Source organism: Delphinus delphis, chromosome 16, assembly GCF_949987515.2.
Source record: "Delphinus delphis chromosome 16, mDelDel1.2, whole genome shotgun sequence".
In the NCBI taxonomy this organism is placed as follows: domain Eukaryota; kingdom Metazoa; phylum Chordata; class Mammalia; order Artiodactyla; family Delphinidae; genus Delphinus; species Delphinus delphis.
Window position 1 is genome coordinate 57,786,844 of NC_082698.1, and position 19,146 is coordinate 57,805,989.

Here is a 19,146-nt window from a genome sequence, read left to right on the forward strand (position 1 = left end):
TGACCAACAAGGGTTTAATCTCCGAAATATATATACAAACAGCTCAAGCAGCTCTATGTCACAATAACAAACAACCCAATCAAAAAATGGGCAGAAGATCTAAATAGACATTTCTCTAAAGAAAACATACCGCGTGGCCAAAAAACACATGAAAAGATGCTCAACGTCACTAATTATTAGAGAAATGCAAATGAAAACTACAATGAGGTGCCACCTCACTCCAGTCAGAATGGCCATCATCAAAAAGTCTACAAACAATAAATGCTGGAGAGGGCGTGGAGAAAAGGGAACCCTCTTGCACTGTTGGTGGGAATGTAAATTGATACAGCCACTATGGAGAACAGTATAGAGGTTCCTTAAAAAACTACAAATAGAACTACCATATGACCCAGCAATCCCACTCCTGGGAATATACCCAGAGAAAACCATACTTAGAAAAGATACATGCACCCCAATGTTCACTGCAGCACTATTTACAGTAGCCAAGACATCGACAACCTAAATGTCCATTGATGGAGGAATGGATAAAGAAGATGTGGTACATATATACAGTGGAATATTAGCCATAAAAAAGAATGAAATAATGCCATTTGCAGCAACATGGATGGACCTACAGATTGTCATACTAAGTAAGTCAGACAGAGAATGATAAATACCATATGATATCACTCATATGTGGAATCCAATTTAAAAAATGATACAAATTAACTTATTTAGAAAAGAGAAACAGACTCACAGATTTCGAAAACAAACTTATGGTTACCAAAGGGGAAACATCAAGGGGAGGGATGAACTGGGAGCTTGCGATTAACATACACACACTACTATATGTGGAACAGATAACCAACCAATATTCTGTAAAAACCTATATGGGTAAAGAATCTGAAAAAGAATGAATATATGTATATGTATAACTGAGTCACTTTGCTGTACACCTGAAACTAACACAATAGTATAAATCAACTATACTCTAATTTTAAAAAAAAAACAAACATTACGTACAGGTATTTTCTTCAGAGTGTGATCCAGGGCTCTTAAGGCTGGAATATGAACAGGTAGGTCATGGTGGTTTTGTATTTCTGGCTCTCATGGGGAGCTCTGTGAGGTGAGAACATACAGCATTTAAATATCATGCTACTCCAGCAGAGGTCTTATAGCTGTCATCTGTCCTTTTTCTAAGTTACAGCTGAGGGTGATCACTGAGCTCCTCTGAGGCATTCTCTTACCACTGCATCTCCTCACATCTTCACCAGAGTCAGCTTCCACTCCACTTAATGCCTGGCAGGTCAGCATTTCAACAGGTTAGGTGCACGAGCATAACAGAGACAATTTTGGGGCTTCTCTGGTGGCGCAGTGGTTGAGAGTCCGCCTGCCGATGCAGGGGACACGGGTTCATGCCCCGGTCTGGGAAGATCCCACATGCCGCGGAGCGGCTAGGCCCGTGAGCCATGGCCGCTGAGCCTGCGCGTCCGGAGCCTGTGCTCCGCAACAGGAGAGGCCACAACAGTGAGAGGCCCACGTATCGCCAAAAAAAAAAACACAGACAATTTTGGATACAAGGTATATCATATCCTAGATTCATATGGCACCAGCCAGTAGCAGTTGGCAACTCATTTGTTTGGTGTCTTGATCTTCCTCGGCTGGGGACAAAGGCCTCCTACAAACTGTGCCCAGTCCTGGTGCCCTGATCTACTATTTTGGGGTCGCTAGCCTTCCTTTCATCTCCAGTGATCTTCTGTGTACTTTCCATCATCTTTCCTCTCTCTTTTAGACTTAAACTTCTGCCCTTTACCAATTTCTGTTTTACAGAATTACTTATCCTGTCCCCACAATTTAGACCCTGGCAATAGGCATTCCCAATGCTTCCATTTAAAATAAAATCAAACACATATTCTGTCAACAGTTCCCTAACACACAAATAAATCCAATTTTTTCACATCACAGAGCCCTCTAAGCCTTTCATCACAGCCTAGTGAATTTACCCATCAGGGAGGGCTAGGTTCAAGTTTCACATGCTTAGTGAATTCTTCTTGCATCCTCAGTCCCCAGTGAGCCCTTCCTCTCCCAAGCTACTATTAAATGAAGAGAGTGAATTTGTCTATTGCCTCAGTGGTTTCCAAACATTTACCTCCCCTAACCTCAACCCTGTTTTCAAAGGGAAAGCCTACTAGGAAAGCCAAACATGTAAAACACCAACTCTGGATGAAAATGGTACAAGCTCCAACTCTCTTCCCCAACCCCACAAGATGTTCACCCAGACGGCTTTAAAACTACTGCTCTATTCTGCCAATGAATGTTGCCAGTTCCATTTTTTAGGTCATCTTCCCTGCTAGATTATTAACTCCCTGGGAGTGCAGGCCCTGTGTTTCTGACCTAAATTCAACTAATATTTCAGCATTATAAACCAGGTACTGAGCCATTAAGGCCACAGTACTTTCATAATCTGGCCCTTAACACAGCTTATGAGGTAGGCATTTCCCCCTACATTTTACACATAAGGTTAAGTGGAGCTGGAAGAAAAGACCCAATTTAATCAGCAGCAGAGCTGCAACCCATACCTAGGTCCTCAGAGTCTAAATCCACCACATTTTCTATTCCACAAAGCAGCCTCTCAGTCTGTTTTGGACTATTCTTTTCCGGAGCTCCCGAGAGAGACCAGCTGGTGCCAGCACCAGAGAGGCTACAATTAGTAGTGATCACGAAGACAAATTCAGTTATGAATTAATAAACTCATAGGGCCCTGTGACAATACTTAGTGTTCTCACTATTCCATGGCTCTGGGCTGCTGGGCTACCCCTAACAACTGTTTTCTTTTCCTGTTCATCATTATCTCCAAAGCTAACCTGACAGGATGATGGCATCTTTCTACAAAATTTACAATTAAAATAAACCCAAAACCAATAAACAAAAACTTTAATGTGCCCAGGAATAAGCAGCTATTTGCTTTGCTTCCCTTTCCTCCTTCTCGACTTCATCTATAATTATTCTTATACCATCATGAAGATTACCTTTCTCTCCTAGTTTACAGAAGAGAAAGGAGAAAAGGCAAATGGCTTATCAATAGACAACCAAGAATTAGTAAATGCCAGGGACCAGGTATACATTAGGATTTAAAGTTGCAGGGCCCAATCATTTGCAAATGATAAAAATTCACTGCATAAAAAATAAACCAGCTGTATTAATAATGGAAAGGCATTTAAATAAGAGACTACAATCCAACTTTCAAATGTTTTATTTTTAGTGTTTTTAAACATTTTAATACAACAAAGATATAAAATAATATATATTAGTGAAATCTGGATTTAATTTAGAATCAAGATATTTACTTATATACAACACTGTGCTTCAAGGTATGGCTACCACAGGAACTTTCACATCTTCAAGTAATACTAGTATCTCTGCAGATTGGGTGACATTTAGGTAGCATTCTTAAAACAAATCATGCCCACTTTAGCCCAAGCTAATTTTGCTTCCCCCATTAAGTACCAGTTTCCACTCCCTTTGTTTCATATCAGAAATACTTCAACTGTCTTAACAATCCATAGATTCTTTGAATAAAAAATTATTAAAATTAAGCATTTTAAAGATGATATTACTAACTGGTAACATTGCTTGGCTAGTTCAGACAACCCAGTAGTTCAGATTGAAACAGACCTGAAATAACAACAAAATTAACATAGTATTCCTTCTCCTTCCATATTAGGCACAAAGTTCCCTTATGCTTAAACATGGAGTACACTGAATAAAATCCTTTGGTCAATTTAGGGTAGAACATATTCTAAAAAACCAACTTTTTGGGGAGCTGGATTATAGATTTCACAGATGTTTTCATTGAACTTGATGCAAAATAACTCGCCATATTTTAGATACTTGAAATTGGTGGCATTTGCTGGGGGTGAGGGATAGGTGAGAGGGGAAACAAAACCTACTTCCATAGTAATTTCAGCCATTCAAAGCTACTCAAAGACAGAGAAAGAAAATACCCTCAACCTCTTTCCTTTCTCATTGCTCACCTGTAGCAGTCTGACTTCTGGTGTTATTAAGAATTTTCCTCTACAGCAGTGTGGGGTAATTCAGATTAAAACATTTTACAAATGCAAACTGTCTTAACTGCCAAAGTAAAGATGGCATTAAAGCTGACATGCTTTGTTGGCTCTGAAACTATCTGAATGAAACCAATACTGTTTAAGAAAGCCATGGGACTATCGTAAAAAAAGAGTTTTCCTGTCTCAAATGCCTAAATACCGTAAAGAACTGACAAATGTCTATTACCATAATTACTTTTAGTAAGGGGTAACTTAAGTCTATAAGAAGACTATCAAAGAATTAAACTTATTAGATTAGAGAGTTTAAAAAAGAATATGGTTAATGTTCTCAAACATTATGGAACAAGAATCCTTAAAAAAAAGTTTACTATGAAACTGATGATGAAATTGCTTTTTACTAATACCATCAAAGCAGGTTAGTGTTATGATTATGACTTTGAATATATAAATAACACATTCCAAACAGGTTTCCTTAGAACACATGGTTTCATATCAGCTATAAAAGGATGTGATGCCTCTGTCCTTATGATTTACAAAATTATAAGATTTTTAGAATTCTAAGTAACAACACTCAGGCAGGTACAGGGTAGGGAAGAATGCCATGTGCAGTGTCAGAGTTACACTATCAGCAGGTCTCTAGCATGGGGTTCTTCCTGTGAATAGTCCACACTTATTTAACTGACTGGTTCCATGGCTAAGCTCATTGCTTTCTGATTTAAAGGGATACTAATAAATAGATCTAGCATATGGAAGTTGTATTTTTATTCTAGCAATTCTGGCCACAGAGAACTATGGAGAAAATAGGCATGTTGAGAATTCTGCAGCCAAAAAAGGTTTCTCCCAAATTATCTGGTGATAATAGCAAACTTGCCTTCTTCTAAACCTGATTAGAAACTTCAATTACCCTTCAGTAATGCTGCTCTTCATGGGATTAAAGAAAAAAGAAGAAAGGAAAAAAAGAAAAAAACAGGTAACGCTGCCCCTAGGAAGACAGAAATTGCATGGAGGACTTTCAGTATAACCCCCAGTTTGCATCCCCAAACAAAAAACCTTGGTTCCTTCTATACTGAAATCTCAGTGTTTAATGATGTAAGCCTCTCACACGTTTCCAACTGTAGACAAGGTAAAAAATATGTAGATCTAAGGCATGTAGCTTCTCTACCTAGCCATATTCACACCCAAAATGTATATCCTACCTTCAATATGGTTTTAACAAGAAAAAAATACAAAGACAAAATCTGGAAATTTCTGGACAAAACAAAAAGCAACAAAACTATAGGTTTTATATTAAAAAAAGAAATGGAAAAGAATTTTGTCTCAAAGTTTTCCAAGGAAGAGACCTGGAGATGATTAATATATGTAAACAATGCCCTGTAATAGTTATAACAATAAATTATAAATCTAGCTTACCTTTTCCTCAAAACAGATATGATAAATGTAAGTGTGGGAAGTTATTTTACAATCCTCATTGCAGTCTGCTATTAGGCACTCTCAGTATCAATAAGTCTGCAAAGTTAGTTGCAATTTTTTTTTCTATTTTGTTCTAGAATAAAATCCACACGAAGGAAAGAAGATTGATGTTAGGAAATTTACCATTAAGTAGCTATTCAACATTCTTGACTTAATGTTGCCATGGATTTTTTTTCAAACATTTTCCCAAAAGCCAACGCCAGTCCCTCCCTAGCTAAATTCAGTCCTCTTCTGTCATCTGGAAAAAAATGGGAGTTACATATCTTTTGACCTCAAGGGTCAAAGACTCTAACTGCATAGGAAACATCCTTCACCCTTCATGATTATGCAATTTCCTTAGATGAAATGTTGGCATTTTCATCTCCAGCATGTAAAAGAATCAACAATTATTGAAGATGTTACCAGATTCTAAAGTATGAGATTTAAAAGCATAATAAAACTTAAATTGCCTTGTGCCATTTTCTCAAGTGAAAAATAAAAAATAATGTTCAGAGTACACCCAAATTGGGATCACTCAGCACTAGCTGCAACTTGTTTGCATTAAATTTGTTTCCTGCCCAATCCATTCAGGCTCCTCTGTAGCTTATATGGGGTAGGAATATGACTCAAAGTGCAAAAATAAAATATTTCACCATTTAAGGAGCAGGTTTCTGCTAAGTGGCCTAATTTTAGACCTCAATATGCCAGCACCTTTTTAACTCCTTGTTTTAAAACAGAATGTAAAAGCTACACAGTTAATATTCCAAGTGGCTAACCTCATCAGCTGGGGTTCAAAGTCTAATTCTAGAACCAACCTACTCTCAAAACTACTGTACAAAATCATTAAAAGTAAAGTGACAAATGTAATCACAGAGGTCAAATTACTTAAGGTACTAAATTTCTAGTGTTGTAAACAGCAACTAAGTTATATCACTCCTGACTGCCAAATTAAAACTAAATAGAAAGAATGTATGTACACAATTGTTTTAAAAATAAAAAACAACAAAACCTTTTCATATCCAAATATGTCTGAGATGGCTTAGTTCTGATGGCCAAGAATGAGAAATTTCAAAAACCAAAAAGTTACACAATGCCTGCAACCTGTTATAAACTTCAGAAAGAGAAAAATTTGCATGCATACCTCCCTACTTAAGGACACAGAACTTTAACATCTGATAAAACACTCCATTATTTTGCTCATTAAATAACACCATTAAAAAGCATAAAATTGGGCTGTCATCTGTCTAGCTAATAGTCATAGCACAAAGTTATTCCAGGTACTTTCATCACTAAAATTAAGCCAATTTTATTTTTATGGATGCAGCCATTTTCCCCTCATGCATACTTACTGATGATCATACTGAACCCTCAGAACAAAATAGGAACTGCACCTTTTGTTGATTTTGGTGAAAAATACCAGCACTATATTTGTACTCTGTCACCTTATGTATGGCCCCTTTCATTCTCTTCTTGTTTCAGGGATCCTGGTATATTCAGTATACTTTTCTTAAGGATGGTTCAGAAGGCAAAAATTAATTTGTTAGTAAAAAGGATCACTTTCCAGAGTTGCGTTTTTTAGAAAGACACAGAGATTAGTTCAAAGAACAAGTACTGCTCACTTGGTAGGGGTTTTTCGTTTGAAGAAAATAAGGAGCTTAAAAAATTATTATTATTATTTCTTGACTAGAGTCCTACTGGAAATTTAAAAAAAAAAATCTTTCAACCAGCAAATTGCTTAAGTTGATTTGCTTAAGCTGATTTGCTTAAGCTCAATAGGTAAAGGTAAGAGACTGACTTCAATCATAACATTAAGTCTGCCTAAAGAGAAGGGGCAGAAGACATCTACTTAAGCTTTCTGTTCAAACAGATACCTAAGGACTCTTAATTATTCTTTCTTGCTTGCTATAATCACAGCCTTGCTCAGGACAGGGAACTTTACTTTGTCAACATACAGGCCAAAAAGCAAGACATCCAGGAACAACCTAGGGGGAGAAAGCAAAGTTACTCACTTTCAACAACGACTGTATATTTAATCATGAACACATTACAAAGACAGTCTTCATCCAATTAGTCTTTTCATTATTGCTGGTTTTGAAAATGGCCAACAATATTCATTTGGGACTGTACCATTAACATTGCATTCAAAAAAAGAAAACATGGGAAACCAAATTCTTGCTCTCCTACTCTGCTGATATGCTCTGGTATTGGCTAGAGTATGGTAGTACAAAAAGAGTCTCGTTGTGATATAAAAGGCAATAAACACATCAATGGAATAATGTTCATGGGCAGCCAAAATGAAGAAGATTCCAAAGAGGTTGAGAACCCAGGATAAAGTGTGCAAGAAATTCCAGCTTCTTGGTGTATCTGGGAAAAGGACAGAAAGATCATTTTAAAACCACACTTCTTCCAGTGTTTCTCAGTCATATGTTTCTTCCATCAGCCTGTTTCTCCCATTCTTCACAGAATTTGATGCCCTTCCCACAGCCTCCTCTGCAGCTAGTCAGTTGATATGCATAGAAGCACTAAAGATACTTACATTCAGTGACAAAGAAATTCAGCATAGTTAGGACGACTGTGTGGCCACTGAACATGTAATCTCCACAAGTGTGAACGCCAGTTAGGGTCATACCAAAGCCACTCCAAATGGCAAAGGCCCGGTGTAATTTCTCCCATACACTGCCATATACCTATAAAGAAAGCTAAGAATTAGTGCTTCACATGCTTAGGGCAGCAGAGGCTCCTACCACTCCCATTGAAATTCAAAGGCTGAATGACTTAGAAATAAGATCTAAGCAAAAGCAACCAGACTCCCAGTCTAATTAATTCCAGACACCAAGAATGGGTGGTCAAAGCTTGGCTGTACTCAGAACTATTTTGGTAATTTAATGAAATCAATGCAATTCAAACTTCTCTACTTGGAGTTCCTTTATAATGAAAAGGTTACTACAACACAAAACTATTTCCAAGTTTTATACCCTATAATACAGTAGTATTTGCTTGGCTGTTCTTGTCAATAAGAAACAAGCTATGACAGCGACAATGGCTACCATTCAATATCCACTCTCCCTTCTTCACTGGTAATAGAATCTAAAATTTATTTGAAGAGGCAATGAACTCAACTAAAACATTGCATTTCCCACCCTCCCTTGCAGCTAGGTGTCGCTACGTGACTAAGTTCTGTACAATAAGATGTAAGTGGAAGTGTAAAAGATTTCTGGGAATGCTACTTATAAACGAAAGAGACAACAGCTTGGAGGAAGTCTTTTCTACCTTTCCTTCTTCTAGCCTACAACTCAGACATGATAGCTAAAGCTCTAGCAGTCATCTTGGACCACAAAGTGGCTTTGAGGATGCAAGCCAAGTGTTAGGACAGGAGAGCAGAAAGACAGAAGAATCATGGATTTTTGATGACTCCATAAATTTATCACACTTGACCTTGATGGAGTACCTACTTTCAGACTTATGAGAGAGAATAAATCATTGCTTGTTTATTAAACTATAGCCACCGCGAAGTTCCTGTTATTAGTAGCCAAACCTAATCCAACTCCCACGCATAAACTTAAAAAAGCAATCCATTTTGAGCAAGAGTTTGAGTAATGGTCACTTTTTTTAAAAAGGCATTTAACACATAATAATATAAAAAACTGCTGCAATTTTATGTGCATTTACTATGTGCAGCATGCTGCTATATGCTTTTATGTCATTGCATTTAATTTCCACAAAAATCCTATGAACTGATTCAACTGTGCAGATGAGGAAACTGGCTTTAGAGAAATCACACAGCTAGTAAGTAACGTAATAATAAGAGGTCACACAGCTAGTAAGTAACGTAATAAGGATGTGAACACAGGGCATCCAATTCCAAAGCCCTATGTCTTAAAGAACAAAAGAAACAATCTTATTAGAATCACTATTTCATTAGAAATCTCACCTGATTATACACTACCCAGGCTTTCCCTTTCTGCCTCAGTTGATGGTAGGGAGAGAAATTCATTATTAGAGAAAAGGAAAGGGAAGGTACTAAAATATACATGGTTTGGTTCTTTCCATGACCTCTAATGAGAATAGGGTTAGAGATATTACACTTGTGAAAGTAAAAAATCAGGCAGAGAAGAACAGAGATTGCTAGGAAAATGTCTCAGCCAAGGACAGGAAACAAGTGATGTCACGCAAAAGAAAGCAATAATTACACAACACTGTAAATCAACTATACTCCAGTAAAAATTAAAAAAAAAATACTGTATCACAAAAAAAAGGAAAGCAATTATTGCCCAATTACTCAAGTCTCCCCATCCTTTCCAAGCTTAAAATGTCCCAAATATCCTTTCAGAAAAATAAAAATTGAAACACAGCACAACAGAATGAATTTAGACACTTTGATGAGAAATTTGCTCTAAGTGTTTCTTTTCTTAAGGTGGTTCCATTGTCTAATTTCAAAAACAGGCATGTTCTTGGTTCTGTCTCCAAACCTACTACTTCTGGGAGTGAGATTTCAAGCAATTACTTTATTACAATGAAAATGCCCTACGGAGTTCACTGTAAGGGATTTGATTGCTAGTTAATATCACCTTAACTATCTAATTTTAATGACTGCTGCAAATACAGGTCAGTAAGTAGGTTATATTATAATTCAAAGCAATTAACAGTATTTAGGGCAGATTTGAATAAATATGTCCACATAAAACTAACTGATAATAAAAAACAGTCATTAGAGACAGAAAAAGGGCTGTCCATACTATAGTGGGATGGTATCTAATTTATTTATTTATTTTTTATAAATTTATTTATTTTATTATTTTTGGCGTGATGGGTCTTCGTTGCTGCGCATGGGCTTCCTCTAGTTGCAGGGAGTGGGAGCTACTCTTCGTTGCGGTGCACGGGCTTTTCATTGCAGTGGCTTCTCTTGTTGCAGAGCACGGGCTTTAGGTGTGCAGCCTCAGTAGTTGCAGCACACGGGCTCAGTAGTTGTGGCGCACGGACTTAGTTGCTCTGCAGCATGTGGGATCTTCCCAGATCAGGGCTTGAACCCGTGTCCCTTGCATTGGCAGGCGGGTTCTTAACCACTGCACCACCAGGGAAGTCCCTAATTTATTTTTGTAGCACATGTTGCAGCCCTACGCACATATACTTTCCTCTTTAGTGGCTGATCCACAATCAAATCCCTCAGCTACAGGAAATTCTCTTTTCATTATAATAAGCTTACGTATTTCTTCTTAAATCTCTTCTAATCAATTAGCATACTACAATAATTGGGGGTAACTGTTCTATCCCTCCTTCACACCATGCACAGAAATTCAATAGATTTGCTAACTAAAGAATGTCACTTGCCACCTGGTTCTACAAGAATTAAGTCATTAGCCACTGCAGTCGCTGACCTTCAACATACCCTGAAAAGACTTCAGGACACAGTCAGGAATAAGGCACTCTATGCTCTGTGAAAACTGACAGAAAAGGCCTTCAGGATAGTTAGATTTTTTCAGGAGAAAATTTTATGAACCCAATTTCTTGCATCTTCCCATACTTAAGAAAAGCACTAAAATCATTAACTAAGACATTTGTTCCTCACGACTAGCAGCAACCTTCTACCAAGATGTGTGGCTTGATTACACGTACACCTTCCCCAAGATCACATATATGCTAACCTTCCCCCTTACGTCTTCAGCGTAGTTCCTCAGAGCTAACTGAGAAGCTGTCTCCTGGGCTATAGTCCTCAGTAAGTCTCGAAATAAACTCACAGCTCTCACGTTGTGCATTTTTATTTCAGTCGACAGATTAAAGACTTAAATTTAAAATATAAGACCATAAAAGTCTCAGATATCATCTTTCATTAATCAGAATGGCAGTGACTCCAAAAATTGTGCTGGCATGGTGATGGGAAAACTGACATGCACATAGTGGTGATAGTAGTGAAAAACTAGTCTTTCCTAGTGAAAATGTGAGCAATATGTATCACAATTTTCAGTGTGTATGTTCTTTAATTTCCTAACTCCACTTCCAGGAATTTATCTTAAGACGATTAAATAAGTGAAAAACCATAAATGTACAAGGATGTTTATGACAGTATTGTTTATAAATAGTAAGATTTGAAAATAACTTAAATGTACATCATTTGGAGACTGGTAAATTGTACAATGGAATACTCTGCAGCTATTAAAAAGGATGAGGTATAGCTATACATATCTCTTCAGAAGAAAGTAAACAACATACTATTAAATGAAATATAAGCTAAAGTACAATGTTTGCAATATAATCCTATTTTCTGTTTAAAAAGTATCTATCTATATAAACTTGTATGAATATGTAAGCATGGTTAAAAATAGTCCATGTGGTATATACACAACTATTAACAGTATTATTTATGGGGTGGGGTGAAAGAAGTGGGAATTTTGTGAGATTTTACTTTTTAATTTATATATTTCTATAAAATTTGAATTTTTACGGTAAGTTTATATAACTGTAACTAGAAAGAAGTACTTTCCCTTTTTGGAAAAGAAAAAGAGAAGAAACAAAAACAGCTTTTATCTTAAAAATAAAACATTTCCTTTACACTAAATCCTAAATGTCATTAACCCTTCCTCCTTTCTTACTAGTCGGTCTCCTTATACCTGGAGAAAGTTTGGTCACTCTGCAGCTCAGGACTGTATTTTTAGTTCCTGATCTCCTTTGGCTGCTTAATCTTCCCTTGCAGGTATTTCAGCTATTTATATTGCAGTAGAAGAACAGACACTTAATTTTGTTTTACACTTTACAAACAACATTAAAATAACAAAGGTGTTAATACATCATTTGAATATTTGGGAACACATAACTAAAGCATGGAGGCTTAGAAAAGTAGGCTAATAAACTCTCTTGTCCAAATTTAATGAGTCACAACAGCCAATTTTATATATAAAGCACAGGTGATCTTCAGGGTTTTTAAACATTTTATTTTTTACAGTAATTCATTACCCTGTTTTTTTTGTTCCCATCTGCATAATCTATCATCTCTCAATTTAACCAGAAGGTATGTCTACAGTATACCAAAACAAGCAACAAAGTATAAAACAAAAACAAAAGTTAGCCATTATTTAAATATATCTCAGAAAGAGTAAAGTTTAGAGTAGTGGGTACTACATTTTAAATGGAATATGGTCCAACTGCAACACTTTTTAAAGAGTGATGAGGACAGTGAAGGGGCCAGAGTTACGTCATATGAGTAACTAAAGATGTTGAGGATGGTGAGAAAGGGAAAATGATAATAGAAAGTTACTTTTTTTCTATAGCTCTACAGCATTGAACTAGTTAGTATCAATGGATAGAAGTAACAGGAAGGTAGATTCTGGCTTAAGATTTTTACCAAATTATTTCTAGAGGTTCATTACAGATACTGAAAATGCTGAGAAGCACATTTTAATGTTAAAAGCAAAGTCTTAGCCTTAGTTCGTATATGGCGCCATCAACACACCAAGAATAAGAGGAAAGAATGATAAAGAAGACAGTAGGCTACCTTTCCAGTGCACTGTAGGTGCTGTCCTGGCACGGAGAGGGAGGTCACAAACATGGTAAAGCAGCGAAGCAAGAATACAGTGCCCATCAGACTACAAAGCCTTCGCAGAAGTATTGACCTGTGAACAGTGACCAAAAAGGGAGAAAGATCAGAAGAAAACAAACCAAAATACCTCAGGCATCTAGTGTTTACTTAAAGGGAGAACAAGCAGGAAAACCATTAGATTCTTTGAAGAGGACAGAAATCTTAGAGACCATCTAAAGCACTGTCCACAGGATGGTGGAAATGGACTATAACTGCACTGTCCAATAAGCTATATACATGTGCCTCTTGAGCATTTGAAATGTACAAGTGAGGAACTGAATTTTAATTTTATTTCATTTTCACTAAATTAAATTTAGCCACATGTGGCTAGCACCTGCCATGCTGGACAGTGCAGACCTAAGAGCATCATTTCACTGTTAAGAAAATATGGCTAAGAGAAAGTAAGAGTCATGCAAGAGAGAAGATAGTACCTATACTGACTCTTAGCTTAGTGTTAGTTTATTACTCATATATTGTCATAACTTATTTAATGAGAAGTAAAGTTAAATATGTGATTCTAGGGAATTTTTTTGCTCATTAATGACACTGTAAATTGGTTGACAGTAATTATATAATAAACATTCTTTAATATCTCTTAAATTTAAGCTATAAAATACTGTTTTTTTAATACTAAGTTTTACATTAAGTATATCTCTAACAATTTTTTTTAATGTTTTAAACCAAAACAGACTATATGATTCTTAAGTACAGAGACTTTACTTAAACATTTTTGAAATGCTCCTCCCACCCTCAAAAAAAAAGTACTCAACACAAGGTTAGGTAAGTTTCAAACTTCAGTGTGTACACCTGGGATGGAGCTCAGGAATCTGCATTTTATTATTTTTTAATTTTTTTCACTTCAAATATACTTCTGTTTTATTTTCTTTCTCCTCTCCTCAAGGAACTCTAATTATCTATATGGTAAACCTTCAGGCTATCCCCTCAGTGTCCCCAAACATTTCATCTATTTTCTATCTTTAAAAAATTTTTTTCTTCAAATTATCTTCTGATTCATTAATTCTCTCTTCTGCTGGATTCAACCTGATGTCATACTCATTACTGAATTCTCAATTTCAGGGATTTAAAAAAATGTGTTTACTTCTAGAGTTTCCATTTCATTCTCTGTTAAAATTATCTGGAACACAGTCAGCAGAGTTACTTTAAAATCTGTATCTGGTACCTCCATTTTCTGGATCCACAGTGGGTCTATTCCATTATTTATTGTTTCTCTTAAATTTTGATCATATTCTCTTACATACTTATGTACCCCTTTATTAGTTATTTACTTGAGTGCCAGATATTGTATATAAAAAATTTTAGAATTAAATTTAGGCCTATATTATCTTCCCAAAGAGAGATCTGATATCTCTTTTGGCAAGTGGTTATGGGCTTTAACAATCTGGGGTCACCTTAATGCAATTTTAGAAACTGAAATTATTTCAAGCTAGGTTTCAGTCCCTGCAGGGTTTCTTTCATTTCTGGTTCACTACCAGTTCTAGAGTGTAGCAGTTGTAATGTAAAAAAAGAAGAAAATAAGGTAAGAAAGAGAAAAAGTAACACTGAATGGAAAGGGTCCCAAACTCAAAGCAGGAGGATTCTACCACTTCTCACCTTTCTTAATAGCCCTGCTCTCCAATATTTTGGGAAAACACAGGAGCCTAAATTGAATATACTTTCATCCAGAGAAGAATTAAATTTGTTTCTTCTGAGACCCAGTTAGCACTACTGACTTGAGAACACTCTAGCCCATTCCAAAATCCACAGCTTAATCTGGGAGTCTTGGTATCAGCTGCTCAACTTTGTTACATACCTAAGGCTTAGTCTCCTTATCTTAGCTCTGGCATTACAACCAGTGGAATGCTTTTTCAGAGATGCTTACTCATTCCTCTGATTGTACACCACAGATTATTTTTTCTGTGTTTTCTTTTTCATGTGTTTGTGTGTTTGGGGCTCTTGGAGATTTTCCTTTCTTCCTGCAAGTTCAGTGATGCAATCCTTTCTTAACACAGGATTTATGGTGAATCTTCTTACCATATGGTGGAAAGTCCAGAGCAAAAGTCTCTGCCTTCTTTTTTCCACGCCATCATTTTGTGAGCTTTTTGAGGAAGACAACATGGAATCTGAATTTTAACAAGAGCCCAGGTGATTCTAGAAAGTGCTACAAAGACCACACTTTGAGAAACACTTTGACTAATTCAACATCAAAACTTGCATTTAGCTGGTCACTGCTACACTTTGCTAAACCTACCAAGGTTTCCTATATAAGGTAAACTCTTTCTTGTTTTGAAGAGTGGATAAATTCAAATCTACAGGGTCTTGTGAGGCAAAGTTAAACCAGAAAGCAGCAGTGATACATGTGGGTTTTTTTTGGGTTTTTTTTGCGGTATGCGGGCCTCTCACTGTTGCGGCCTCTCCCGTTGTGGAGCACAAGCTCTGGACGCGCAGGCTCAGCGGCCATGGCTCACGGGCCCAGCCGCTCTGCAGCACGTGGGATCTTCCTGGACCAGGGCATGAACCCGTGTCCCCTGCATTGGCAGGTGGACTCTCAACCACTGTGCCACCAGGGAAGCCCAGATACATGTGTTTTTAAACCACCTCTGGTTTTAAGCAATCCAGTTATAAATATTGTTGCAAAGTGAGAGAGAATGAAGTACAATATGGCCTAAAAGTGTGACAAGAATAGCAATCATCAACGCTTCTTTTCACCTTCAAAGCACTGAAATAACTGCTGCTTAGGACCTAAAGCTCATCACTGTAGTTTACCTCAACCATTCCCTGGTGAGGAGAAAGAATAAAAAATTCACGAAAGTGTCCCTATTCCTCTTCAGTGTCCAAAGACAATGGATAGCAGACCCACAACTTTATCAGATCTTTTTTTTCTTCACTATGCCTTTTTTTTTTTTAGTTGAAGAATGGTTGATTTACAATATTGTGTTAGTTTCAGGTGTACAGCAAAGTGATACAGTTATATACATATTTATATATATACACACATATATATTTCAGATTCTTTTCCAATATAGATTATAAGATACTGAATATAGTTCCCTTCTATACAGTAAATCCTTGTTGCTTGTCTGTTTTATATACAGTAGTATGTCTCTGTTAATCCCATACTCCTAATTTAATAACCTCCCCCCTCTACTTCCCCTTTGGTAACCGTAAGTTTGTTTTCTATGTCTGTGAATAAATAAATTTTGTAATAAATTATTTTCTTTTGTAAATAAATTCATTTGTATTACTCTTTAGATTCCACACTATGCTTATTTTTTTACTTAAATAATTTCCCCTCATTAAAGTAGGAAAGTAGCCTCCTCTTATGCTTCTCTCTTTTTTTTTTTTAATTTATTTATTTAGGCTCCTTTTTTTAATGCAAAAAACTTCTTCCCTTTATATCTCTTGTAAAAGCACAAAAGAAGCACCTTCCCTATTCAGCAATTTTCTATACCATCTGAAGTAAACTACACTTGCTAGATGTGCACGGTGTGCAAAATGACCTCTTTTTTAATGCGCCTCCTCCAAGCAGAGAATAATTTCTTCCACCCAAACATCTGACCAAAGACTGTCCCTTGGAGGAGTTTCTAGCCTTCTATAGAAAGTGACATTTCCGATTTGTTTCCAAAGAAAGGCAAGGCTAGACTTAGATTGTCGTGGTTGGCCCATGGCTGAATATCGCCATCTCTAATCCTTCCCTGCAAAATACCTTCAGAATATTACTAAATATGTAGGTATTACCTCAGGCTGACTCTTTTGTTGATAAAACCCAAACATTTTCCTATGTCAGTAATTATAATGTCACAATGACTAGAGAAGGAAAGTAACAAGGAAACAGCAAAGGAAGAAACAAGGTTTGATGACCTTTGCATAAGACAGTCAAAACACTTTCAGTCTTTTAATGGAATAAGACAGGTACCTGTGCTTGTGAAGAAGAAGAACCAGGAGCCAAATATAGCACAGAATCATGCCACATACTTCTGTCATGGCAAAGGCCCATGGAATTCTAGGAACGCTGGAACAGAAAAAAATTTAAGTTTTGGACTGACAAGAAGTATATGTATGTAAATGGCGCCAGCCTGTCAGTAAGATACTCTGCTAATTATGACCTTAAAATTGTTTTCTTTAACTTTTTTTTTAATTAATTAATTTTTGGCTGTGTTGGGTCTTCGTTGCTGCATGCAGGCAGGCTTTCTCTAGTTGCGGCGAGCGGGGGCTACTCTTTGTTATGGTGCGTGGGCTTCTCATTGCGGTGGCTTCTCTTGTTGCGGAGCACCGGCTCTAGGCATGCAGGCTTCAGTCGTTGTAGCATGCAGGCTCAGTACTTTTGGCTCGCGGGCTCTAGAGCGCAGGCTCAGTAGTTGTGGAGCACAGGCTTAGTTGCTCCACGGCATGTGGGATCTTCCTGGACCAGGGATCGAACCCATGTTCCCTGCACTTTCAGGCAGATTCTTAACCACTGCGCCACCAGGGAAGTCCCTGTTTTCTTTAACTTCCACCTCTTTTAGAAGATGATATCTGGAGAACCTGGGGAAAAAACTGTTTCATAAAGTACCTCATTTACCAGGACCTCTTTGTTGTTTGTGATTCCCAGTCATGGTTCTCTGTAAAGAAATAACTTTTTTCTCCTTTCCCATAACATGGCAGACCTGTATACAGGACTGCCCCCAAAAGACAGGGGGGAAAAGGCTCACTTCTTAAATGGTGTGCTCATTTCAGAATCCAGACAGTCAGGGCTTGAACTCAACTACTCTTTTTTTTAGTATATTTTGTTTTCAAGCAAGTAAACAGAGTTTTTATTTTGTTTTACTCCTTTCTTTCTCTCTCTGCCCTCCTTTGTTTTTTTGGGTTTTTTTTCTTCTGTATGCGGGCCTCTCACTGTTGGGGCCTCTCCCGTTGCGGAGCACAGGCTCCGGACGCACAGGCTCAGCAGCCATGGCTCACAGGCCCAGCCGCTCTGCGGCACGTGCGATCTTCCCAGACCGGGGCACGAACCCATGTCCCCTGCATCGGCAGGCAGACTCTCAACCACTGCACCACCAGGGAAGCCCCCTCCTTTGTTTTATATTTGTTTTCTTCTATCTTTTCCATTGTTGTCTTTCCTCACCAAATCCACAGCTCCTGTGATTACCCACTAGTAAAAGACATGTCACATTCTCAATTAAAAAGAAAGAAAGAAGGGGGCAGGGAGAAGAAGAAGATGAAGAAAAAAAAGAAGGAAGAAGAAGGAAGGAAAAGGAGAAAAGGAGGAGGAGGAAGAAAAGAAGGAGGAGAGTGGTGGAAGGGAGGAGATGGAAATGAATCAGTCCAAATAGGTCATCTCTGGGTGGTAAGATTATTGATAGTTTTATTTTTATTCTTTGTAAATTTACACTAAAAATTTTTATACAATGGCATGTTAATTTTATAACTAAGGAAATAAAGGTATTTTTAAAAAGAAGACATGAAGTCTGAAAGGTATTAACAGTCTACTCCAAACCTTATTCAGAGTAACTGAAGAGAGTCAATCGTCTTCATTCAGGGACTCATCTTTTACCTGTTACCTCAGAAAATAAAGACTCCTCTTGTGAATTTTTAATCTATTGCTGCCTTATTTATCTGGCATTATGGGGGAAAGGGTTATTTCACATAATAGAAATTTTCAGATAAAAGATCCCTTTCAATGACTTCTAAAAATTTAAACTTTTTAAATGAACATTAAAAAAACCTATATATGAAAAAAAAAGACCTATATATGTGTACGTGTACATATGTATACATGTGTATATACATATGTATATATTTTAAATAGTTTTACAGTGTTTATGGTAAAAGTAAGTTTTCTGCCCCACCCCCAGCCTAAACCTAATTCTTGCTCTCCAGAGGCAGTCACTTTCATTCTTCTGTTTTATTTGACGTTATATCTTCTAGTCACACACACAAAAACACATACACACACATACACACACTCTCTCTTTCTCTCCCATGCTCTCAATATTATTTCATAATTTTGTTTAAAATAATTTTTGGCTTTTACTTGATGGAAATGTTTAAGTATAGTTCATAGCTAAGACAATGGAACGTAAAGATTAAATCCCTTTCTCGTAC

The 19,146-nt window shown here is 37.0% G+C and overlaps 1 protein-coding gene across 4 annotated transcripts in view; it reads right to left on the minus strand.

Moving 5' to 3' along the window:
• Positions 1-3,220: 3,220 nt before the first annotated feature.
• SAMD8 (sterile alpha motif domain containing 8) overlaps positions 3,221-19,146 on the minus strand; it is a 91,918-nt gene continuing 75,992 nt past the window's right edge. For all 4 annotated transcript variants that reach the window (XM_060034746.1, XM_060034748.1, XM_060034744.1 and 1 more), the window contains 4 exons: positions 16,979-17,074; positions 12,982-13,099; positions 8,032-8,182; positions 3,221-7,859 (listed from right to left, as the gene is read on the minus strand). In XM_060034746.1, the coding sequence (XP_059890729.1) occupies positions 7,555-7,859; positions 8,032-8,182; positions 12,982-13,099; positions 16,979-17,074 (670 nt within the window). In that variant the 3' untranslated portion in view covers positions 3,221-7,554. The remainder of the gene's footprint in view (positions 7,860-8,031; positions 8,183-12,981; positions 13,100-16,978; positions 17,075-19,146) is intronic.